The sequence below is a fragment of the Zeugodacus cucurbitae genome, chromosome 5, assembly GCF_028554725.1.
Source record: "Zeugodacus cucurbitae isolate PBARC_wt_2022May chromosome 5, idZeuCucr1.2, whole genome shotgun sequence".
Lineage (NCBI taxonomy): Eukaryota > Metazoa > Arthropoda > Insecta > Diptera > Tephritidae > Zeugodacus > Zeugodacus cucurbitae.
The window spans coordinates 67,882,845-67,908,346 of NC_071670.1; the positions used below are offsets into that span (position 1 = coordinate 67,882,845).

General features: G+C 39.6%; 4 protein-coding genes across 5 annotated transcripts in view; 2 read left to right on the top strand and 2 right to left on the bottom strand.

Moving 5' to 3' along the window:
• Positions 1-1,591: 1,591 nt before the first annotated feature.
• Positions 1,592-2,969, bottom strand: LOC105211856 (uncharacterized). Its single transcript, XM_054231813.1, has 4 exons — positions 2,802-2,969; positions 2,299-2,645; positions 1,974-2,226; positions 1,592-1,878 (listed from the first exon to the last, which is right to left on the bottom strand). Exons 1-4 carry the CDS (start codon positions 2,967-2,969, stop codon positions 1,606-1,608), a joined length of 1,041 nt encoding a protein of 346 aa, XP_054087788.1. The 3' UTR covers positions 1,592-1,605.
• A 2,993-nt stretch (positions 2,970-5,962) lies between these two features.
• LOC105211824 (alpha-protein kinase 1) lies at positions 5,963-10,593 on the top strand. Its single transcript, XM_011183475.3, has 3 exons — positions 5,963-6,709; positions 8,582-8,859; positions 8,923-10,593. The coding sequence occupies exons 1-3, from the start codon at positions 6,669-6,671 to the stop codon at positions 9,858-9,860; spliced, it is 1,257 nt and encodes a 418-aa protein (XP_011181777.2). The 5' UTR covers positions 5,963-6,668; the 3' UTR covers positions 9,861-10,593.
• Positions 10,594-12,708: 2,115 nt separating this feature from the next.
• LOC114803950 (uncharacterized) lies at positions 12,709-14,505 on the top strand. Its single transcript, XM_054230543.1, has 3 exons — positions 12,709-13,147; positions 13,214-13,334; positions 13,907-14,505. The coding sequence occupies exons 1-3, from the start codon at positions 12,897-12,899 to the stop codon at positions 14,105-14,107; spliced, it is 573 nt and encodes a 190-aa protein (XP_054086518.1). The 5' UTR covers positions 12,709-12,896; the 3' UTR covers positions 14,108-14,505.
• Positions 14,192-25,502, bottom strand: part of Ddhd2_1 (mucin-17) — a 61,972-nt gene continuing 50,661 nt past the window's right edge. For both annotated transcript variants that reach the window (XM_011183477.3, XM_029039962.2), the window contains exons 2-10: positions 17,385-21,745; positions 17,207-17,324; positions 16,817-17,142; positions 16,596-16,746; positions 16,108-16,526; positions 15,715-15,877; positions 15,295-15,644; positions 14,913-15,181; positions 14,192-14,842 (exon numbers count right to left, since the gene is read on the bottom strand). In XM_011183477.3, coding sequence (XP_011181779.2) covers positions 14,689-14,842; positions 14,913-15,181; positions 15,295-15,644; positions 15,715-15,877; positions 16,108-16,526; positions 16,596-16,746; positions 16,817-17,142; positions 17,207-17,324; positions 17,385-21,745 — 6,311 coding nt within the window. In that variant the 3' untranslated portion in view covers positions 14,192-14,688. The remainder of the gene's footprint in view (positions 14,843-14,912; positions 15,182-15,294; positions 15,645-15,714; positions 15,878-16,107; positions 16,527-16,595; positions 16,747-16,816; positions 17,143-17,206; positions 17,325-17,384; positions 21,746-25,502) is intronic.

Below are 25,502 nucleotides of genomic sequence, written 5' to 3' on the forward strand. Positions count from 1 at the left end.
CTTGTCGCGTCCGTCGACAGTGACGCTGCGATTGAAGAGCAGCTCACAGAACGCTTTGCCTGTGCGTTGCATGAGCCGTTCAGCTATGTTGTTGCGCAGTTGCAGTTCGCGTTGCCATGTCTCCAGACGACGATCACTGCTTGCGGCCAAATTTTCGTCGAAACAGCACAGGCAATCAACACTGTCTCCGCCGGCGGCCAATGTGATACACCTCGGTCTTTTGTGGCGACACCTTCTGGTATTCTGCGGTTTATTCAGCACTTTTCGAAGGAATGCGAGATTCGACGGCATTTCACCGCATCGACAACATGGCTGCGGTCGTGCGCTGCAGTTGGGGCAAGGTCCACCGTTCATCATGCGAAACTTATTTTCTTAAATCTTATTTTACACTTTTTGATGGGTTTTGAATTTGACGGTACAAAAATTTTCTACGAAAATGTTGAACGAAATAAATATTGACTTGCATTTTATCTGACACTGTCGTCGTATGACTATTATTGATGTTTTTTGCTTAAAAGTCAAAAGAAATGTTGTTTGTATTTTACGTAACTTCGGATAAGTTTTGGGAATCGTTACTATTTATTTTGTTAAGTTATGATAATTTTGTGGAACCCCAATACCAGTTAGATGAGTCTATGATAGCCATTTTAGTCACTAAAATGTAGACTTGAGCCGTAGGTACTTGTAATAGTCAATCTATAATATTAAAGTTGAGTCTATAGTATTCCCAATTGGGACTTAGTTATCGGATCCACTAGAAAGTAAACATGTGTCCTTTCGTATGTCAATTACTAGATCCATCTAAAAATAAATCGATGCTTCCAGTCACAAATCCAGTTTAGAACCGGGCGGAGTTTGACACTGTGTAATGCTTAAGGACTAATGATAGTTCGACATGTTGAAAGAATACTTTAGGAGATTAATTAAAAGATTTAATGAGATGGAAGCTGTCGTGAATATACTCGTTTCGCAGTACTCAAGGTTTGTTGAGCCTCAATAAATATTCCAGTACAAACATCGGAAGGAGAATTATCTATTTAGAGAATAACAACAGAAATATCTTTCTCTCTCAACTGACTAAGTTTGTATGTAGTTCTTTCCATAAGTAACTCAACTAGCGAACAGAAAAGGTGAATAGAAGACGTCACCACTAAACTTCACAAGATAAGGTACTCTTTATGTTCCGCTCTCACTCCTTTACCTTTGACCTATTTAACATAATATGTGACCTGGTCTACGGAAAGGGGGCTTAGGTGTCAAAAAATCAATTTTCACTTTTTAGTTGATTCGGATGGAAGATGAGATGCTTTTTCAGGTGAGATGCTGTTTCCCAGAAAACTAGTTTTCGCACGTTAGCTCCCTTTTCGTAGACCAGGTCACACATATTTTTACAAACAAAAATCATAAAATATTTCTTTGTGTATATTAACACCTTTGCATTTTCAGTTTTGGATACATATTGTATTTATCACATTATTTAACATAAACAAATATTATATAGATCAAATCAAAGCGTTAAAATGTAAACGTTCAGTTCAATACCTATTGTAGTATCATATTATTTCGTGCTAGAAGCATCTTCAATCGCAAAGAACGGTATAAGCATCAGTATGAACAAAAACAACCCGCCGCCACAGTGACTGTCTTGAACTTCCAAGCTTGACGCAATTCATCGGGTAACCATGCCAGCGCCGGGTCGTTTTGTACCGGTTCCAATCGGGTTCGTGGTGTGAGTACTTTAACTTTGTACTCCAATGGCTTGCAGTAGGAGCCGCGCCAGCACTTCTGTGGATACTGATTAGGCGATTGGCTATTTTGACAAACGGCGTTCATGAGATAGCGTGGATAGTGCTGTTGACCCAAGTCCAAGAGATCGATCTGAAAGAAAATGTAGCGGTAATTAGTCTCTTAAAATGGTTAGATAAACAGTTTTGTTTTGTCCGTCAAATTTTCTGCATTACAGGAAATATTACCTTCACTTTACAATCACAGCCAATTACCGGAGCAGTACCGGCACGCTTAGAGTCCTTTTTATTCGTATCGATAAGTAAATCTTTGTAAAAGTCAGATACGTGTGAAACAGGTAGAGAGTGAAGAAACCTGTTGCCACTAAATAAAGACTTATCCGGACTGAAAGTGCGCTCATTGCTCTGCCCATCAGACAATGACTGCAACTGGTTCTGGTCAAAGGTTTGAATGGGTAAATCGTCATTAGGGGGCTCGGATCTACATATGTTAGAAACAGTATTCTCAATATGGAGTACTTATAATCAAGAGGTTATTATTTAATTATAATACCTTTTGCAGTCAAAACCTTTGCTCGAGAGCGCATCGAAATCTATACTATCTTTTGATTTCGTCCAACCTTCAAACGAACTCAAACAACCGTAGGCTGCGTAAAGATGTTGCAGCAGATCTTTTCTACCAGCTTCACTGCGTCGTTGAACGCTTTGAGCGCTATCACTATCGCGTAACTCCGAAAATATTGAATCCTCAACAGGGCTCTGAAACTCATCGTTTGACGTTTTTGTTACGACAGGCGTTACTTCGGGACCAATAAAGTCCAGTACGGGCTTGAATAGGTAATTATCCAACCGATGACCAAGAATATTACCAAGACACAACGATAACAACAATAACGCGATCTATTGAGAATTTGCAAAAAGATTAATGAATATATTTAACTGCACTTAAAACTGCTTTGAGTTGTAACAAAAAATGAACTAACCATTTTTATTAGAAATGTTTGTTGTTAAACACTTCTTTGTTAAACAATTTAGAAAGTCGCAGAAATCAATTACACTCTGAACATGGTGTACTGCACACGACTTGAACGCGAAAGGATAACTGTGTCCTAACGACACCGACAGTGCGCTTTTATTAGCGACTTTCGTTGGTTCGTAGACAATGGCGCAGGTGTCTAAAGGCGTCAAACGGTCATCTTTTGTCTTCACTTGAACACAATTCATGTGAATCATATGACCAATGGATTGGAGATGACGCGTTGCTATAGTCTTTGGCATGGCGTGTGTTCTCTTTGCCAGTATCATCCATTCAGAAAACTGACCAGCACTGCACACACGCAAGTGACTTTGGAAAAGGGGGTATCAAATTTGTTTCTATTGAAAGCATGTGGGTCTGTGTGTATGTATGGATTATTTTGACACACATTAATTCATACTAACTGGTTGAGTATTCATATATTAATTCTTAACAAACATCCCAGTGGAACTATGAAGTTTTTACTCAGCTTACCACTACATAGACAGCTCTCTACTGCTTTCAAAACTGTTAGTGGCACCTTTTTCATATTTCCAAAAATAAAGAGTACCTTAAATGGCCGCCCTTTTGCAATCCTATGAGAAATCGCTGAAAGAACCAAAGGTTATGCCAAAAATCAAGTTTGAGAAGTGTTTCGACAATTGGAAGAAGCACTGGCATATATTCATAATATCGAATGGGGACGATTTTGAAGGCGACAGCATTAATGTAGACGAATAAATAATATTTTTTTTTTTCAAAAAACGAGACTTTACGTTAATTTTTTTTGACATCTCGCATATGATATGCTCGAGGAGATAATACTATTTCATCGAGCAGTTTAATAACCTAAAGTTCAATCCCTCCCTCTGGTTATTGAGAGTTTCTACTGGGATAAGTCTATTTTACTTAAAAATACAACTTTCTGACTTTCACCTTCTAGTAGATAAAACATTTAATAATAATATATTTGTATGAAGACGTAAATATGTACTATATGTACTATAATATATACATATGTGCTTGGTTGTTTTCCATGAAGTATACATGTTTACCAGTGCTTAAGACAATATCACAGCAAACCTTTTGTTTCCAATTTAGCACCTCATTCTTCACTGATACATTGAATATATTTTTAGTATTCATATGACAACATCATAGATACTATTAAAATTGCTAACCAAAGAGTCAAAACATGTGCTGCTTGTCTATTGAAGTTGAATTGATTATTTAGCAGATAATATACTTTAAATTATACTCCTTGAGTATGTAATCTGCCATTAATTAAAAAAATTTAGTGACTCACAAAGGTCGCAAAACACTCACCACTTTATTTGAAAAATTATGTCTCCATCAGTTGATAACTCTTTAAAAAACATTTTTAATGAATTTGCTTCCCTCGAACATATATATATTTGGCGAAGGAACCGCTTTAAGCGATTATAGCCGAATCCACCAGAGAGCGCCACTCATTCCTCCTTTTTGATTTTTGGCGCTAACTGGAAACACCAAGTGAAGCCAGGTCACTTTGCACTTGGTCTTTCCACCGGAGTGGAGGTCGTCCTCTTCCGCGGCTTCCTCCAGCGGGTACTGCATCGAATACTTTCAGAGCTGGAGTGTTTTCTTCCATCCGTACAACATGACCTAGCCAGCGTAGCCGCTGTCTTTTTATTCGCTGAACTATGTCAATGTCGTCGTATAAATCGTACAGCTCATCGTTCCATCGTCTGCGGTATTCGCCGTTGCCAATGTTTAGAGGACCATAAATCTTGCGCAAAACCTTTCTATCGCAAAGAGAGAAAGAAGAGAAAAGAGAGTCTCATCGGATGTTGTCATTGTCCACGCTTTAGCGCCATACATCAGGACGGGAATAATGAGCGACTTGTAGAGTTTGATTTTGGTTCGTCGAGAGAGGACTTTACTTTTCAATTGCCTACTCAGTCCAAAGTAGAACATAAAGCGTCTTTTGGTTTGGCGTCTCAAATGTACAGTGATCATCTTTCAGTCTTCACAAAGATTTACTTTTATATCAGTAAATATAAAAATATTATAGAAATAGGTCTTATTGAAATGCTAGAGAGAATCACTAGACTACTACTACATACGGAATAGACATACGAACAGGTAAAGTAACAGGGGTTCCAATGATACTGAACTTAAACTTAAGCATTACAAGAAGGCATTCATTCAAGGTTTGTCAGCCCTTCATAATTTCTAAATTAAATAAACGGAGAACTGCGTTTCCTTCAGCTTCAGGATTTCACGGGAACTTTGAGTGGCATCCGACTGACGTAGAACCGACAAAATGAGTGTCTCGCCATCTCACAATCGACACAGGTTAAGTTAAGTTAAAGGGGCTGATCCAATGCATCTCACTTAGGCAGCTAAAGTCGCCTATCCTTTGTAGTTGTGGATACGACAGGGCTTCAAGCGTCGATAAAGCGCTTTGATCCACATACTTGTAAAACAAACCCGCATCAAATCGAACAAAAATTCTAAATTTTGCACCGATATTGGTCCGATAGTCAATAAAGCCAGATGCCTTCAGCGAATATTTTCTATCCTCAGACCTCAAGATAATGAAAAGTTACAGTGAAGTTGTAATTGGCGCTACTGAGGCATATTTTGTGGCAAAAGACCTATATGGACTATAAAAACGGTATCGAAAATATCGAAGATTTCTATAATAAGTATAATACATTGGCTATTGCTTTTTGAAGCATAAGATCGAATTTTTCAAAAAAAAAATTTAAAACTGTACTAAGTTTTTCACAAAGCCTGTTTTATGTATGAATATTGTATCTTATCGTTATAAAATTATATGCTTTCTCTTTCTGAGTCTATGAGATCATAAACTAACACACACTAGCACAATGTTTCCAAAATATATATTTTTCATACTTAAATTACTAATATCTACCCAAAATCCAACCAACATATGAAGGTCCTCTCTCTAACTATGTTTTACTTTACTTTACGCATATAACAAAAGTCATTTTAATAAATATGTTTGTATGTCTGTAAATAGCTTATAAGCTAAAGAGGATAATATTAACAACAACAACAATAAAACCTTACAATCGTAAACAAAATAAATACGCAACGGCGATAATAATTTTTTGTAGCAAGTGCAATAGGGATTTCAAAATAATCACCAAATGAGAGAAATGAATAATACGCCACAGCAACAACAACAACAGCAGCAACAATAGCAACAACAGCCTTAGTGTTAAAAACAAAATAACAGTATAAATAGTAAAGCTGAAATGCAAAAAATGCTGAAATAAAAAGACAAGTCAAAATAAAAAAAATAAAAATAAAAATAGCAGAAATAGAAAAAATATAAAAAATCGGTGAACAGTCGTAGTCGTAGAACATAAAATTTCTAAGGCTTCCGCCACGAACTTCTAAAGTTCAGAACATGCCAACACAATCCCCTAAATTAGTCTAGTTGGTGACATCGTCGGTTGGACAACCAGAAGACTAAAATCGTACAAAACATGCGAGCATAACGGTTTGCATAGCAGCATTTCATTGTGTGTGTGTGTGTGTTGCTGGAAAATATTTTATTTAAATAAAAATACACTATTGTTAAAAAAATATGAAATCATGGTCATCTCGATCATCAAAAGGAGGAAAAATTATATTGTGAAGGATAATGTGGAGAAATATATATAAATATACATATCTACTATGAATATTTCGTTGTTATAAAAAGTGAATTTTACATTCGAATTTATTTATGTAAATAAAAAGAAAACAAATGCAGTAACTAAAAATAATATAAAAATTGAAAAAATGTGAACGGACAGCAGGATAAAACTTAAGGTTTCCTTATACAAGTGGTTAGACAATAATGAATATGAAACACAGCTCGTCAAGACACCAATAAATCGTTAAATTCTCTTATGGAGAAAAGCACAATGAAGCGAAAACAGAGACGATACAGGTATGCAATTGAAAAAACAAAAATCCGTCAAGAACAGCAGCTCAGACACACTTTTCCATTAAGAAAAATAAATTATGTGATTGTGTTTTCGATATTTTGTAATATTACGGTCAGTAAAATAGTTATCAGACGATTCAGTACAAAATTATGGAAATTTTGTTTTGAAATCGTTGGTAATATTTTCAAGAGATGAACAATTTATATTCCTATTAGTTGAGCCAAAGGACTGCACGGCTCAAATTTTATTCTAAATCAAATCTCTGAAGAAATCACACCTGTCTTCTGTCCTGAATCTTATTCTGTAACTATATTAAAAGTCAGGGATGAAATCAGAAATTTCTCAATTTTGGAATAGCTGATAGTCCGGAATATGAGCTTTAATATTGGAAACGTGTCAAAAACCTCGCAAATAAGATCCCTACGTATCGCTAAAGAGACGACGAGACGGCTAATGTCTATTCCGGCAAGTTCGCATGGTCAAAAGTATGTCTACCGAGACAGTCAGTCTTGCGAACGCTATCTTTGTCTAATCTGTACCCATTACATTATAACCTCCGGTTTGTTTAAAAACACGAGGTTCAGTATTCATCATCCTTCAATCCATCTCAAATTGTACCGGGAAATAAGTTACTTCACATTAAATTTTTTAACAACTATTGGGGGAATGATCAACATCATCATGTCTGAAATTTAATTTTTGAATAAAAGAATAGTAAAATAGTTGCTATTGCCCACTCGAGACTGGTCATAACATAATCGCTAATAACTGTCCAAATTTCATTAGTCTAATAATATGTCGGTGCTTCGTTGTCCCCTTGCTTAGAAAGCAGTACTTGTACGGAGTGGAATGTGAGAGGTCCATTGATCTTCTATCTCTTAGCAAAATTCATCCTTCCGCAACTCTATGAGATTTAACTAGAAACTGTCCAATAGGCGTCTATACAATTTCCGCCACAATTCAGCTTTTGTGAGACTGAGATGTCTACCTCAAGTAGAGTTTGACAAAGGATAAGCTGTCATTAAATCCATACATCTCTTAAAATATCAAAATTTCGAACACCAGAGAAATATATCCTGTATTCGCAGATCAGTTCAACTGTCGTTATCTACCCACTAACCTTTGTTGCTGTTTTCTCATCAAATCTCTCAAAATGGAAAAATAAATATGAGAGTATATAAAATTTTTGCAAATAGAAACAAATCCCCAGAATCGATAATAAAAAGCAGCAGTAAACATGCATACTTACATATATAGAAAAACATCATTACATCATGTCTAAGCAGTTTCACGCGAGTGATAAATAGTTACCACTTATTTTCTCTACTCTCTCCCACACAGAACGAAAACACGCTAAAAGTAAAAGTCTTATAAGGTAGATATGGTCATATGGAAATAGGCATATATGAGGAGGCATTTACGTTTCAAATATATTTTCACACGTTTCACAATTCCACTCTCCCAGTGACTACCCATCGCGGATTAGAATAAAATATTGGTGGTGAGAAGAAATACCAAAAGTAGACAAGCTAAAGCTAAAAACACAGTGCGTGGAAAATAGAAGATCGAAACAATTTTGAAATGACCGACTGACTAAGTAGTAAGGCGAAGCACAACAAGTACATTGAACCAACTGACAGTAATACTATACGATGAAAACTATATACAACAACACGATAACAACAAAAGCATACCATTGTTTCCCATAGCGGGGGTAGGTGGTGACATTTGCGTAATTTACGTGCTTACTTTAAGCACACCACTGTAGGCATTCCAAAAAGAAAAATATGCGACTGCCATCCCACTCATACTTAGCTAACTCACATCTTGCCCGCCCGTCTCACACTTGTTTTTCATATATATGTTTCTTGCAGAACTACATTCAACTCATTGCAATTGCAAGAGCTAGAGCGCGCCTTCCAGCGCACACACTATCCGGATGTCTTTTTTCGCGAGGAGTTAGCGGTGCGCATCGATCTCACAGAGGCACGCGTACAAGTTTGGTTTCAGAATAGGCGCGCTAAGTGGCGCAAGCAGGAGAAAGTCGGTAGCGATGCGCCAGGTGGCAATCTACCAGACGTCGAAGATGGTCTCGGCACACAGACCACGTACGCGGATGAAAACGCCATCGCACAGCTGGACAGTTCTTTAGGTGAGACCTACTTCAAACCATCATATATAGATTTACAACCACATTTATTGGCACTTATTACAGGCACCACACTGTTACCAGACACACCGCCCCAGTCTGCGAACTCGCTTGACAATGAGCCGAAGGCACCGTTTGGCTCCGGCTGCCTATCGCCGTCTCGCATGTCACCAAATATATTTCTCAATCTCAATATCGATCAACTGGAACGTGGCGGTGGAGTCTCCATGGAGTGGTCAACTTATCCGCCCACGAGTACAATGTCCGGCATGTCGCACACGCTGACGCAATCGAACACGCCACCTCCCTTAATTATTACAAACAATAACAACAATAACAGCAATTTGTTGGATCCGCAAGGCAGCCAACTTAGTCACAACACCAGTCTCAGTAATCATGTGAGCCTGCTTAGCGGCGGTCTTAATACCTCACTGGATCTGGATGCTACAACAAATTCAACTTATGACGAAATGAAATTTCTCAACGTCGACCAATTTACAATTGATAACTTCAAAGCCGAGTGCATTCTCAATTTGGATCATGCGTTGGCATTGAATGATAAGCCGGCACTGGATCAACTCGGTCATGGTTTGTCATTTGAAACCGGACAAACGGTGGATGGCTGTGGTGTGGTGATTCATCACTCGCTGGATCAATTACATCACCAGCAACAACAACAACAAAACGATGATCAAATGCAATTATTGCATCAACAACAACAGCAACAGGATGCGATTCATCATAATCAATTGCATCAAATGCAACAACATCATCAGCATCACCATCATCTACAACATTCAACTCTATCCCATCTTATGCACAGCTCCAGTCAACTACATAGCTCCCAGCACACAAGCGCATTGAGTTTAGACTTGCCCTCTTTTAGCTTATGCGGTGATGATGATCAAACCAAATCGCCGCCATCTTTGTTGTCGCTAGACAAACCCCTATCACTGAACATCAGCGTGGACGGCATTGGTGATCTGGTCGATGATAAGTTTTGAAGTCAAAGGTTTGATCGAGGCGCTGGACATGAGCTGTGATCATTGACACACCTTCTGACAGAGAGGGAGAGAGAGATAGAGAGAGATAGAGAGAGAGATAGAGAGAGAGAGAGAGGAGAGAGAACTAGCGGCATCCGCAGTGATCAATACACGTTAGAAAAATTACGTTGTCGGTTGCGGGTATTTTTGAGTTTTGAGTGTTCTAGTGGGCTTCCGAGATGAAGTTTCGTAAACAAAAAAGGAGAGTCACCAGAAATATCAGAGCACCGTGTTACTTAGCGGTGATAACTTTCAAACAACAACTCTCTTCAGCCTAAAACCTTTTTGAAGAATTATTTTGTTAACTTTTTCTTGTAAAAGAGAGTTATGGAGTATGATATATCATCTTTGCTGCTCAATGTTCCACTTGTATGCTAGTTCAAATGAAGTGCTTGAAAGCAAATATTCTCTGAGTGAGTACGTTTGTTGGAACATCATATAAAATGTATACAATTTTCGTTAAGGAAACAAATGCTTACTGACGAAAGGTGGTGAACGGTGTTTATATAAAGTGTACATAAATATCAATTCAAGAAAAAATTGTTGAATGGTTGTACAAAAGTTACGATAGTGTGTTAGTGAAATTCATTGTTAATGCTTTTTTAATCGTCTTTATTTAATTTAATTTTTGTATATTTTTTAATTCTATTACTCTTAGGCTAATGAATAATATATTACTTTAAACTTAGTCAATAATGCTTTCATAGTCTAAAATCTAAATAAATTGATTTAGTTAAAAGAATATTTTATTAGTAAAATTAATGAAAAATTTAATTATAAATATTAGTTTAGTAATAATATAAAAAATATGTTTATGTTAATACAATATAGCAAATATAATAAAATAATCCTAAAATAATTCATCAACGACACAAGTTCTTTAAGTGTGGAGTTAGAGGTGACGCTTACTCAATTTGCTAGCCGAAAGTCCTTTGGCTACAGTTTAAAAATTCAGAGAATATGCAGAACGAAATTCCAACGATTATAAAGATAGTTCTTACTATGTTAAAGGCTCAAGACCACTCGATTTTCTCGTTCAATACGATCAGTGACATGACTGAGTGGCTAGGTTGAGAGAATCCACCTTTGAAGGACCGGTTTTAAAGATTTTGTTGCGTATGACTATGCCAGGGTTGAGTGGTTAGCTTGACGATTTTAGTTAAATTCTTTTACAATGGTGTTGATACATTGGCATTGAGAAATTTCAAGACTTGTATTAAGAAGCACATAACTTAACAGTAGAATACAAAACGGAGCGCGTAAAATATATGCCTGATACATAAAACTGCTTCAATTTAATTCTGAAAAACATATTTTTACCTCATAGACATATTGAAACATTAACACATATAAATTTTATGGAGATGAACGATTATTATATTTTTAGAGTCATATTCTCGGATAGTCAAGCGGCTTTAAAATTATTTAAGTCTCATAGAATATCTTCTAAGATAGTGAAATAATGCTTGGATTTATTATTGACAATGACGTCATGTTTCACGATACACCTGCAAAGGTTCCCAGGACATAGTGACATCCCTGGAAACTGTGTGGCAGATGAACTAGCCAGATTGGGCACCACACTGCCGTTGGTGGCCGATAAAGAGGCAATCTATATACCTCTGGCAACCTGCAGACATGCAGTAGATATGGCTGAATCACAATGGACACAAGTAACGACTTGCTCCGTAAGCAGACAAACGTGACCAGAGTGGAATAAGAGCCGTACTTGTCGCTTATTGAAATTTAAGAGGAATGAAACAAGAACCCTTGTAGGGGTGTTAACGGGACACTGTCTGATTGGGAGACACGCCAGCAGACTGGGGCTACCTTTCAATGATTACTGCAGGAGCTGCCAAGAAGAAGAAGAAGAAGAAACGAGTACACACCTTCTTTGTGGATGCAAGGCTCTGTACAGAAAAAGAATCGCAACTATTGGATGCGGTTTTCTCGAGGATGTGGGCGAAGTTGCTCATGTTAAATTGTGTGAACTTTTTCACTTTATCAGGACCACAGCGTGGTTCAATGATGACTCGATAGTGTGAGGGATCTCAGTCCTAGTGGTATCACAGTGGGCCTCCCAAAGGCCTAGGTGCGTCTTACCTACTTAACACCACTTTACCACTTAACCTAACCTAACCTAGAGTCATAATCTCTTAAATAATTTCCACATACATGTGAAGTCAATAATCTAATATGGAATTGGACAATAATAATGTTGGACACTTGAAGCGAAAAAATAAATTTTTTGTAATTTAATTAAAGCTTTTTAAAGAAAAAGAAGCAGAAAGAGAATAAATTTCGTTCAATTAGTGTTCATAAATTTTTAATATTTACTACACACAATACTGATAAACAATCACATAAAGCATATATGTATCAGTCACATTGGCGCCATCGCGTATACGTAACATTTTTCAACATCGAATTCCGTGCTCATTCTAATGATACGCGCCAGCAAATTATTGAAATTTCAAAAGCACTATTGATTCTCCTTTGATCACCCATGAACTCTCCAAATTGGATGCATCACTCAAAGCCTATACTTGATTGACATATGACCCACATACATACGAGTACACTTACTAAGCGCAAATCAAGGTAAAGTGCATAAAATTTCACATTCTCCGCTCGAATTCCGCGAAATGCAGTTCACGCACAAATGCGCGGCAGCGGCTTTTGTATTGTCTGTTAGCAACGTGTGCTTGCTTAACGGCCAGAATTACGACTGCCAAGCCTTGCTGCAGGACAAGGATATTAGCAATACCGATTGGGTGAGCTTGGAACCCTGTCTTGGTGTAGCCAACAGTGAGAGCATCTCTGTGAATACTAGTGAGAATGTGTGGCGTCTAATAAAAATTGTAAGCACACAAAAATTTGAAATTTCTGCACAAATAACTGTCACATTTTTTCGTTCTTAAGGCTTTCGATGGCGTCGAGAATGTGCCAGCAGAGGTGTATGGCAAGATTCGTTTAGTACTGCCAGCTATTAGCGTGATGGAGCTGCACAACATTAGCATGTCACGTGTGGAGTTGGTGGAGGCATTCGGTGGTGTGCACACATTGAGCAACGACACAAATAACGGTTTTAATGATGAACAAATGCAATTGATTGCCAGCAAAGTACGGCACGAGTGGCTGGGTAAGGTACCGGAAACATATTCGGAATATGATTTGATTTCGATGGGCGAAATCGTGTGTCATCTGAATGAGAGTGACATTGAGCGCATGCATGCGGATGCTTTCAAGTAATTTTTTTCGAAGTCTCCTTGTTTTAACATGAAACTTCCAGTATATTTATTTGTTTTTGTTAGAGCTGCTGCCGAATGGATTGGTGGCATCGAATCTTGTCCACAAACTCAATTGCAGGCATTTGCAAAATTAGCAATGCAAAAAGATGCTTTTGGAGATTGCAAAGATTGGTCCAAAATTGATGTGAGTATGTACATGTTTCTTTATTATATGATGATATGAATGGTTGGAAAGTGGAAAGTGGAAGGATGGATGGATGGACGGATGAACGGACTGATGGACTGTTGGGATGGTGGACGTTCTGAAGGATGATCGAAGAACGGATGGATGGTTGGAAGTTTATTTACATATTTCTTTATTCAATATAAAAAACAATTGGACGGACGAACGTTCGGAAGGATAGACGGACGGCCATAATGTCAGACGTTCGTATGAATGGTTGGAAGGATGAACGGATGGAGATATGGTTGAAAAGACGAACAGATGGACGTTCGGAAGGACGGTTGGAAATACGAGCGGATTTTTGGACATACGATTGGAAGGATGGTCGGATGAATGGACAGACGGATGGATATATGTTCGGAAGGACTGACGGGTGGATGAAAGAACGCACGGATGGTTGGATGGATGGATGAACGGACGGGTGAAAGGATATTCAGAAGCATGGACGGTAGAACGAATGAAGAGTTTTATTAGGACCACTATTCATGGCATTAAATTTGTTATTATGAAACAAATTTTATTGATCTTTAAAGGTCAGCATCATAGGAAACATTGTGAATGGACTATCGCAGTCAGAACTGGCTGCAATTGATGAAAATAAATTAAAGCTTAATCATTTCTATGTACAAAAACAAAAGAAGAATGGCAAGGGGCGAAAAGTTGAAGGAAATACTACAGCGGCTAATACTAATCAAACGGGGAGCAATAACAACAGGCGACACAAAGGAGAATAAGAAGCAGTAAGCAGTTTTAGTATTCAATTTAGTAGTCGACTCAAATAATCCGTCGCATAACGGAAATTTTAAAAGCAACACACATATTGAAACAAAATGGTTTATTTATTATATTAAAGAATTCGTTTACATTTACAATTATATTCTTTATTGTGTCAAAGCTAGGTTTGCATATATTCCAAGTACATAAAATGTTAGTAAAAAATGAAATTAAAAAAAAAATAAAAATTATTAGTATTTCGTATTGTTATTTGCTTGTTATGTCAAGAAGTAGTTTTATAAGTGATTAATATATAACAACAACGATTAAAGCTAAACTAAATGTATTTGCATTATACAGAAGACGGAGTGCAGGTAACAGCTTGTTAATACAAATTCGGATAGCTCTCTTTGTACAAGAATAAATACTAAAGAAAATGTAAACTAAGTTGGTCACATAATAACTTTTCAAAGGATTTTGTCTTAAATAGTTAGCTCGAAATCGAAATCGAAATCGTTTGAATGGCCATTTATGTCGCTGCACTATTGAATTTATAACACTAACTTTAAACTATTTAATTATTACTCCGCTCAATTGTGACTCAACGCTTCTCGCTGATGGGTGATAGCGGATTGCTGTTTCTCGAGCTGGGACGCTCAATTGTCATGGTCTGCTGTGGCACCTGATTGTCGGGACTAATGCCCAGACCGGTGTAAATCTCTTTCATTACAAAGAGTATCGTGTCTTCGGATTCCCTGCAGAGAAAGAGAATAAAATAATATTAATTTCAGTTGTTGTTGTTGTGAGAGGAGAAGAGACACTTACCAATAGCAGACATGTGCACCCAGAGCAAATATGTATTCGTTGATGAATTCGAGTGGCGCCTCCTGCAGCACGTAATCAATACGTTTGGAGTCGTTCAATTTGCCGAGCGGAAAATCAATTTCCACCATGTCGGAATCGGATTGTGATGTTGACACAGAATCTGAGCGCGTACGCGACGTATCTGTGTTGGACTGTGATGAACCAGGTTGTTGATCCTCGGCGGACATGGACTTTTTATGCTTCTCCGCATCGATTTGCATGTTTAAGACCTGTGAAAATTTATGAAAGAATTTATGTATTAATATTTAATTTTTTAAGCTTTGGAGGAACAGTTAATCACTTTCATAGCATATTCTCAATCGCGCTCTCTTCCTTCACCTACCTTATCCACTTCCTTTGACATGGTCTCTTCCGCCTCGCGACTGCTGCGCGTCGTACTACCACCCAGGAAGCTAACACTCTCCAGCGTATTTTTGAATGTATCCAAAAAGCGTTGCTTCAAATCGGCACCTACACGCGTCATTGTCTCCTTCAACTCCAAATGCATGCGTTTGCGACCTTTGTGATGTGGTATCAGCACTGGTCGCACACCGCTTAAGTCTGGATTGACCAGCGCTTCGATGCGATAGGCAACCGGATCGAATGGATGGAATATGTTGTAGAAGCCAGAGCAAGTCGGCAGCCGAAAGTCAACGCCCAATTTATCAATGCCGCGTATTGTGACGAACATGCCTAACAAGGGAGTAAAAAAATAATATATAGTACGAGAACAAAGCGCTACCTTGTCGAAAGAGAGGCTTACCGATGGGCGAACCCAAGGCGAAGAATTTCTTCGGTTGAAAATTAAGCTGTGTATAATGTATAAAGGGTTGGCCAGTGCCAGCGGGACCCATTGTATAGCTTGTGACGCTCAGATCATCGTTACTAACGTCCATGGGGCTGCCACCAAGCTGATCGGGATTTTCCTGAAAAGAAAATGAATAATTTATTTTTATGAAGAAGCAAACATTTCTTTAAAAAGATAATAATGGATTTTAAGTCAGACAAAAATCGTCGACAGTCGGATTCATGTAATCTGAACGGATCCGGACATAAATCCAACCATGGATTATCAACTTAATATTATTCCTCAAAATATCGGAATGTTAATGTTGGGTAATGTTTTATAATACTAGAACAATGAAAATTAACTCACCAAGTTCTGCTCCTCGCACTCCTTTGGCGCCTTTTGGTGGCACAACAAATCGAAAAGTATCAACGAACCCAAGCTATGGCCCGCCACCGACACACCACCATTGAAATCGGGATGTCGTTCACGGTACTTGTTGTAGACTTCATTCATCGAAGCCGCTACGGTATTCATAATTTTCTGACAATACTTTGGACTGGTGTAGAAGAGCACGTCGAGCAGTGTGTTGTTGGTGAAGTTACGTAATTTCGGTATGGATTCCAAGGTAATCGAGCGTAGCTTCTCATCAATACCCATTTCCTCTGAATGCAAATGGCTGTGCCATGAAATGGGCAACACCTCAACGCGGCCAACTACACCCATCTCGGTTGAATTCTTGTAGTGTGACTGCACCAGAGCCTGTGCGATGTTGCGGAAGTCATCGACTAAGGAAATGAGAAATAATATAAACATATATAAGGCAATTTGATAAAAATTCTGTAGAATGCACTAACCAACTTCATCAACGCTGCGCATTTTCAGATCACAAGCTGCACCAATGCCGTGCACCATGAGCAGCAAATGATCGACGCGTTGTGATTCGCCCTGTTCAATACTGAATTCTTCCAGATCGCGTTTCACCACACGTGGCCGTGTCGTCGTTTGCTGTTAATATGGGAAATATTTTATTATTAAAACGATTTTGAAACTTCTCAGCTAAAAAAATTCAACTCACTGTAGTGCCACCCCAGGCATCGCTGGATTGCTGCTGCTGGAAGTGTACGATGACTGTGGGTCCATGGAATGTCACCTGCTCATTCATAGACAACACGATCTTTTTATGCCACTCGGCGCTCTCTACCGCCTGCTTGTACTCATTTTCAAGCAGATCGGCTATGGACTCCTCGTATGGCACCATTTTGGAATCGGTGCCCTTGTAGAACCATGAGCAGCGTCTTACCTCAATCGGTGCGCTCTGCCAGTAGACTGGAGTTTTGGTGCGTTCACTTATATTGACATCGTAACGTCCACCCTCGACGGCGACAATATTTGGCGCATTATCTGTGTGAAAGAGGAAAAGAGAGTTCCCTTAATTTTTATTGGATTTATTTTGTTATAGACTTACCCATAGTTAATGTAATTTCCAACAAAGCGGAGTCATAGTGACTAAAAGGTGTCCAGATAAACTTATTACTGCCGGATGGTCGTTTATAGAACCAGTGCTTGACTGCCGGTGAGTAAGGCTAAAAAGATAAAAATGAAATAGTTTGGGCCTTTACTTCTATTTATTTATTCAAACTCACCACAGTCATTGGCGGTGCCGAAGCCGCAGCCTTTTCGCCTGTCAACAGATTGGCCATTCTCAACTCACGTAAGACTTCCTCTGGTAAATCTTCGTAGTGCTTTTCCAGCGGTAAGTCGTTAACGGAATTCGCGACCGTGGACTCAACAAGTGGTGTATCAACTACTTGTATTGGCTCGACAGCAACTGGTACTTCCTGCTTGGCTTCAGCAGTTACTGGCAACACTGTTTGCTGCGTCTCTGCAACGATGACGCTTTTCTCAGGACTACGCTTGACTAGTAGCTCCGCAGGCAAAATGCGCGGGTTCACGTTACTGTTATTCAATTCGGAAAACTCTGAGCACGATGATGAGGGCGGCTCTACCACATTCGAAACAGATGTGACTGAGCCCAAATGGCGTACGGCCAGACCGCTATGCACCAAATCGTAGCCGAGATCACCTACCCCAGCGTTGTTTTCACGTTGCGGTGGATTGTTAAAGAAATTCTGCAAGCGTTGCTCTTCGTTCGCTTGTGTAAACGGCTGCTGTGGTTGTTGCGGTTGAGTTGCTAACGAGTTGCCGTCGGTTGCTGTGGGCAGCAATGGCGTTGGTTGCGGTGCAAAAGTGTCAAAGAAGTTAGCGGAGGAAGAACTAGTATCCGCCAATAGTGGTAAACTTGCAACGGGTTGCACTATCTGCGGAAGTTCCTGTTGTTGTTGCTCCGGCTGTAATTGTTTACTATCAGCTGAAAGATTTGTTGTTTGATTGAAGTAATTCGAAAATGAATTTACGACTGCTGAGTGCTGAGTTTCAGTGTTGCCACCTGTAAGTGGGGATGCCTGAGGGATTGTCGGTACAGACGCTGCCGCAACGGAAACGGTATCGGTGTCAGCGCACACTGAAGGCGGCGCAGTTGGTACTTGATTTCCGATTTGTGTTGCTGCGAAAGGCGTTGGTGGGAGTATATTATCAAAGCCAATTGGTGGAGGAATACCCAGTGGGGTTTGTGGAATATCCACGGCTGCGTTTGGCGCCTCGCTTGCAAGTGGTGGTGGTGCTACACCGCTAAGTGGCGGTAGTGTTGGAAATTCGGTTGCGTGCTGCGATGGCAAGGGTTGAAAGAAACTCGATTGTGTCGGTTCGACGAAGCCGAAGAATCCTGCTGCACTTGGCACTGAAGTAGGCGCACCAGGAGCGGGGATAATAACAGGAACTGCAGGCGTCTGTGCGGCGTCTGCTGCCTGAATTGTAGACAATTGTGGCTCAGTGGTGCTGGCCAATGGTGGCTGTTGTGATGGCGTAAATATATTAAATTCCGCTGCTCCAGAGCCAGTAACGCCTAGCGCATCGGCAAAGAAATTTGCTAATTTCGGTTGTGTTTCGCTGTGCGGTTGTGGAATCGGCGCAAATGGTGAAGCTCCAATGTTCTTACGAAATGGATTTGAGTTTTGACTTTGTGTTGGCTGCAGAATTGGTGGTAGAAGCGGATTTACAACTGGTAGTTGGTTGGACGTTGGTGGGGGTGGTACGGCTTGCTGAGTCAAATGAGCTTCTTGTGATGGTAAACTTTGAGTGTGAAGTACGGTTTCTTGAAGTGAATTCAACTCAGTTTGTTGGTTGTGTGACTCGAGAATGGGTTTCTGAATTGATTCCTCCGGTTTGCTTTCAGTTGTCAGTTGCTCTTCTATGGGCGCAACACTCTTAGATTCAGTTTCTTGCTGAATTTGTGACTCTTGGGACTCAGATAAATGATCTGCCACAGTATGTGGGAACTCTGGTTGGAACGTTTGCGGATTGAAAAATGAAGACTCCTGTGCACTTTGCGAAATTTCTTTTCCTACAGGTACCGGCACACTCTGTGGAGGTTGGAAATCCTTTTCCTTGTTTATTATCTCTTGTGACGGTTCGCTTAACGATAGCTGATCTATAGCTTTGTGCAGCGATTCACTTTGTTCCTGAGTTGAAGGCGAATGCTCAAGTGGTACAGAAAGGTCTTTTGTCTCTAAGTCGCTGGCTGACGGTATCTCCGGTTCAATAGTTTGTTGTTGGATTATTGCTCCCAAGTCTTCAGCTGTTAAAGTTTCAGGAATAACACTTTCTACCGGGTTTTTCTCTGGATAGGAGGGTGCTGGGAATAGTTGTGGTTCTTCAGCTTTAGCAACTGCTGTTAGATCCGCATTAAAATTAGCACTGATTTGTGGTGGTTCAGAAAGTACCGAATTTTTATTAAGAACGGGTTCTGGCTGATCAACGGTAAACAGCCCAACACTAGATTCTGCAGGTTGAGCGATGAAATAACTGGGTACTAGAGATGGAACTGTTGGTGGAGCGATGGGGTTTGCTGCACTCACGGGTGCAGCAGCTCCAAATGGATTGAAATAACTTGTTGGAGGAGCAAGAGGCTGTGCTAAGCCAGTCGGTATTTGAACTGGTGCAGTCTCAGCGGAAGTTAAAGGACTCTTGTAGAGTCGTGTACCCTTCTGCAAACGAAACGAAGTTGTACCGCCGGCTGTTGGAGGGAGAGGTGTTTGGTTGTTGATAAGAGATGGTGAAGCTGTGGGCGGTGGAAATGTGCTGACGGGTTGTGGTGGAGTAAAGCTTACTGCAGCTGAAGCTGTTGACACCTGTGGTGCAATGCTTGGCCCGGCAGCTTGTTGCTGGAACAAAGGTATACCAGTTGAAGACGGTGGCTGGGAGATCTGCGCTGGTGTCGCGAATAAATTAGGTTGCTTCGGTGGTTCAACCAAGGGTGGTGGCTGAATTTCCGTAAATACCGTAGGTGTCGAACCAAATGTGGGAACAGCCGCTAAGGGAACTGTTGCTGCCGTTGGTGGTGCAGCAATATTTAAGGGTGGTGGTGGTCCAGCCAATAAATTCGAGTTATCAGTCGATGGTATCGCCGTTGGGTTAACGACTGGTTGTTGTGGGGCACCAAAGAAGGAAGCCGGTGTGGACGGTTGTTTTGTAGGATCGAAGAATGTAACTGGAGTTTTGGATGCTGATGGACGTTGTGTGTTGTAATCCGGTGTGGCACTTTTGGGAGGAGCAGCTACAAATCCAGCAGTAGGCGGCGGTGGTGGAGCTGCGACTGATGCGACCGCTGGTGGTGCAAATAATTGGGAAGTTGGTGGAGCTGCTGGTGGTGGTATTGGGGCAGCACTATGTTGTTGTTGTTGTTGTAATGGCAATTGCGACTGCTGAGGTGGTGCGAAAAATGCAGCCGACGATTGATTAGCCTCCACAGGTTGCGGGTAAAATTGTGATGCTGGCGGCGCTCCTACACTAACACCAAAATATTGAGCTGCACCAACGTTTGAAGTCTCTACAGGCGGTTGCTGGTAAGCGCCCGAATAACCGTACTGCGACTGCTGTGTAGACTCTTCGGCAAACGGTTTATTTGTGCCCTGCGCGAAAGTGCCTGTGGCCGACTGTACTAAACCAGAGATGTTCTGAAGCACACCGCTTGGCACTAAATTGCTTATATTCGAGAAGAGGCCGCCGGTTCTGCGTTCTTCCTGTTTCAACGTGTGTTGCTCAGTTTGTTGGTAATGCGGCTCGTATGGATATGCTTGCAATGGATTGCCAAGCGGATCGGTTGGCACTGCCGGTTGTGGTGGCAGTGGTGGAATGCCTGGTAATGGTGTTGCAGTGCTCAACGTATTTACTGCCGGCGGTGCAGCACCAACACCACTCGTCTGTTCTGAGAATCCAGGTATGGGAGCGTACAACTTCTTTTTCGCCGCCAAACGATAGGTATTCTGCCCGCCTGGTGGTGGTGGATTTGCCGCACCAGCTGCTGGCAAAGTTGGCACCTCTGTGGGCGTATAGAATTTCGGCGCTGCCGGTGGTGGTTCGGCGCTGGCTACGGCACTTGTATATGGTACGGCAGCAACGCTCGCTGGATCAGCGCCTACTGGGGGCGGTGCATGCGATGGTGCGTTATTATAATATGAATACTGTTGTTGCAAATTCGGTTGTTGTTGTTGTTGCTCTTGATACGGTTGCGTTTGGAACTGTTGCTGCAGATACGCCGGTTGTATATCCAACTGTGGTGCTAAATTACCGTTATCACTTATGGGTGTACGCTCGCGACTATTGGACGCCGAATATTCGGAGATGCGCTTGGAAAAGGTTGAAAGTACGCTTGATGCCACCGATGGCAGCGCCGAGAATGACGAGGCTGCTTGACTAAGTATTGAATCTGTCGGCGGATTGTTTACATCCGACCACAGTGGATTCGCATTCGGATCAATATTGCTTACAATGGCCGAGGAGTCTGTTGCCGTTTGTGTTTCTTCGATACTTGTATTCAAATTGATTTCGTCCAAACTCTCAGTATCCACATCGGTTGCACTGCCAATGGTCACGAGTTGTTTCGGTTCTATGTGGAAGAGGGAGAGAGAGAGATTAATTAACGAAATTGAATGAATGAGAGGTAAACTTAAGATAGTGTTGAGTTTCACTAATTTAACTGTTTGTTTAGATATAAAAAAAAACTGTTCTTGGTTAACTTCAAAGGAGGTAAATTTGATATTCAGTTTAGAGATTTATTTTTAAATATTTTTTAGTACATGAATTGAAAGTATGGAGCTTTAAGGCCACTAAAATCTGAGATAATGCAAAAAATTAAATTAGAATTATTTGAAATATTAAAACAGTCCTGTATTCGTAGCTGTGCACGATTTCATCACAAGAAATGTCAAAAAATATGAATACCAAAATATCAAAAACGAATTTAGATTATTTTTCAATTCAAATAATTTTTTTTTTATTGGAAAAAAAAATAGAATGCGCATTTGTATACACACATCCTCTTCGAAAATCGTGCAAAATTCCATAGAATCTTTTAAACTTTTCAAGTGCATGAGGTCATTCAACAATTTACGCGCAATACGCGCTTAGCCTACCAAAAGCCGGTAATACGGCACAGATCTGATAGTAGATAGTTAAGCATTAGACACCATGCGCTGCATACGAAGTTGAATGCTAAATAAACCGCAGTCTCATTGTCTATGCAGCTGGCATTTGGCAAGGCTTCAAACAGTCAACAAATCACATGCGCGTACATTATGAAAACCAACCGCAATCCATATTGGGATGTTACTCGTACAAGTTGAAATATGTATGCGTGCGGCAACGTTCCAAAAACACTATTAAATTTATTATTAATGTAAATAAACAGATAAGGCAAATGAATACAAATATTTGAGCGTATATATTCTACACACAAGTATTAGTAGCTAGAAATTGCAAGCAGAAAGATAAAACGTTGAAAATATGAGGCATTCTCTGGAAAAAAAGCCACTTGAAAATCTAATCTACGTAATAATTTTAAATAAAAAACAAAATTAAAAATTTAAAAAATACAAAAAAATTAAAAAAAATAATAAAAAATTAAAAAAACAAAAAGGGATTAAATATCTGCTACGTCCACGTCGTTAATCCTGGGTTACGCTAAATGCAGATAATAATAGTGCATAAATCAATGATTTTTCATCATGTTCTGAGTTGGTTTTTTATTTGTAGCTCATACAAATATTGCTGTCCCAAAATTCCCTTTGGGGGGTAAAAAGGTGATGAAATAAGGAACATTTTAAGATATTTTCGAAAAAAATCGAAGGGGGCATAAAGGGTTAAAAATTCCAAAAAAAAATGTTATTTTAATTTTTTGCTATGAAATATTAATTTTAAAAATTTTTACGATACACAGTTTTGAAGTTTGATAAATTCTGTACAAAAAAGTCAAATGGTGTTTTAAAATCTGTTCATTAGATTTAAAGTTATGGCGGTTCGAAAATTTTTTTACAAAAAACTTTGGCCCCATACAGTATGGCAACCTCGCGTTACACAGACCTAACACCATATGTTTTATTTTAGGTTTTACATATACTATAAGATATATCATTGCCAAAGAAAATAAAGAACTTTTTTTTTCAAGTGGCTTTTTTTCCAGAAATGCCTCATATATCATATTCGCAAAAAAAAAACATATCTTGGAAGGCTAAAAGGAGCAAAGCTGCAATTGGAGTATAGTAATAAATTATTTTGTTTTTAAATTTTGAGTATCCAAAGATTTTTTTTTTTAATTAGAAACACAGATTTTAAAATTTCAATTTCAATTTTTTTTTAAATTTTTTCAACCCTTACGCTCACAAGTCTACTTAACCTCAAGTCACATAAATGCATAATTTTTCATATTTAAAATTCTAACCACAAAAAAACTAGCTTTTTAGTGCGCATATGTCACTTGAGCTCCAGCAATGCGCACTCAACGCTTCATCTCATGTCTGCGAAGCTCAATGACACAGCGCCATTGTTGGGAAACAAAAGACTTAAGGCACGAACTCGCACACTGTCAGCCTCATATTTTAATTTAAGCGCTAACAAATTAAACTTTTCTTAGCAACAATAAATCAAATGGCCGAAAAGCACCGCACAGCAAAGGCGAATAACTGCCAAGCTTGTAAAAAATATTGCACATTTGCACTTGCGACCAGCGAAGATGCGCGTCAAGCAACTCAATCTGACATCCGCACAGCTTCTTCTAACAAAATTTGTTTCAACTAATTAATCAACTAATAATGAAACATTGAGGGTGGAGAGGGGCTTAAATTAATAAAAATGCACATATTTATTAAAAATTATTGCGAGTATATAATTACACACTGTCGACGTTTTACCGCTTCATGGCGGATCTATTTGAGTACGAACGAGTATGCAGACACTTGGGCACCTGCAGCGCGCGCCGACGCTATGGTGCGGCGACTACAGCTCTACAGCAGCAAGCCGAGCATCATTAAACGCGGCAGCTAGATGAGCATTGGCGCTACTCGTGCTTGAGCTTGAGTTTATGCAAGCCGCTTCAAGCTTGTGGTTTAACCGTTAGTTGTCTTTAAATTAAATTAAAAAGCCGTAATTATAAATATAAATATATGTAGCTGATGCGCAGACCTAGAGATCTGCATACATTTATGTAAATTAGCGGTGAGGCGATTTGCATTCGAGCAATAATTTATTTAATAATAGTTTACGAATTGTAATAAAACATTGCTAAACCACAGCAGAAGACAAGCGCTTGCATGTGCGCGTATAATTATTTGAAAGTGTAAAGGAAATATCTTTATTTATTGATCGCGCAAATGCAAAACGCTGAGCGTTACAACTTATTCAAATTGTTAAGCAAGTAGTAAAGTTGGTCTGCTGGAAAAGCTGCTGGCACATGTATGAATCGCAACAGCGGTTATCCCAGTAAGAAATGAAGAAGCTATAAACTATCGCATTACTAGTATCGACCGCATGTCTAACTAAGCTAAACTAAGCTGACTACTTAGTTCCATACAAACAAATCATACCTTGATAGGAGAGACGGCAATTGTCAAATATTGGTTACATGTAAACTAGTGCCAAACTAGTTCAAAATGGAATAAATGATAAATATTTAAATTAATAGGACTACAACTTTGCTTCTAGGGTCAAGCACTGGTCAATTAAATCGATTAAATCGTTTTATATCGATCTTGGACATTTGTGTCAACATTAACCTAACAAAAAAAAATATTTGTAGAGATCTGTTTGCATCCCAAACTTATTCTCAACTGTCAAGATGTCACTTTTTGAGCCGAATTCTCGACATTTGCGGGAAATTTTGCTTTTATAATTTAATTCCAAGAAAAGTGCGGCTGAAGCTCATCGAATGCTTCCGGATACGTACGGTGAGGCTGTCCTAAGTGAAAGAACATGTCGCGAATGGTTTCAACGTTTTATGAATGGTGATTATGAAGTCGAAGACCGGCATGGTGGTGGAAGGGAGAAGATTTTCGAAGATGCAATTGATGCGTTTGAGCCGAGCACTAAAAGAAAAACGGTCACAGTACGGAAAGACACGATAAAGTCATTCTCCAGCATGACAATGCTCGGCCTCACGTCGCAAAGGTGGTCAAAAAAATTTGGAGACGCTGAAATGGGAGATCTTACCCCACTCGCCGTATTCTCCAGACGTTGCTCCATCTGACTACCACTTGTTCCGATCGATGGCACACGGTCTAGCTAACGAGCACTTCACTTCTTATGAAGAAGTCAAAAATTGGATTCATGCTTGGATCGACTCGAAAGATTAGGAGTTCTTTAGTCACGGAATA

Bases quoted from the DNA above. Each gene is read 5' to 3' on its own strand.
- LOC114803950 (XM_054230543.1), top strand. From the start codon at position 12,897: ATGGAGCTGCACAACATTAGCATGTCACGTGTGGAGTTGGTGGAGGCA. The intron at 13,148-13,213 runs GTAATTTTTTTC...TGTTTTTGTTAG, and splicing joins ATGCATGCGGATGCTTTCAA to AGCTGCTGCCGAATGGATTG. The intron at 13,335-13,906 runs GTGAGTATGTAC...TGATCTTTAAAG, and splicing joins AAGATTGGTCCAAAATTGAT to GTCAGCATCATAGGAAACAT.
- LOC105211824 (XM_011183475.3), top strand. From the start codon at position 6,669: ATGGAGAAAAGCACAATGAAGCGAAAACAGAGACGATACAG. The intron at 6,710-8,581 runs GTATGCAATTGA...TGTTTCTTGCAG, and splicing joins CGAAAACAGAGACGATACAG to AACTACATTCAACTCATTGC. The intron at 8,860-8,922 runs GTGAGACCTACT...CACTTATTACAG, and splicing joins ACAGCTGGACAGTTCTTTAG to GCACCACACTGTTACCAGAC.
- LOC105211856 (XM_054231813.1), bottom strand. From the start codon at position 2,969: ATGAATTGTGTTCAAGTGAAGACAAAAGATGACCGTTTGACGCCTTTA. The intron at 2,646-2,801 runs GTAATTGATTTC...AATTCTCAATAG, and splicing joins CAGTACACCATGTTCAGAGT to ATCGCGTTATTGTTGTTATC. The intron at 2,227-2,298 runs GTATTATAATTA...TAACATATGTAG, and splicing joins AAAGGTTTTGACTGCAAAAG to ATCCGAGCCCCCTAATGACG.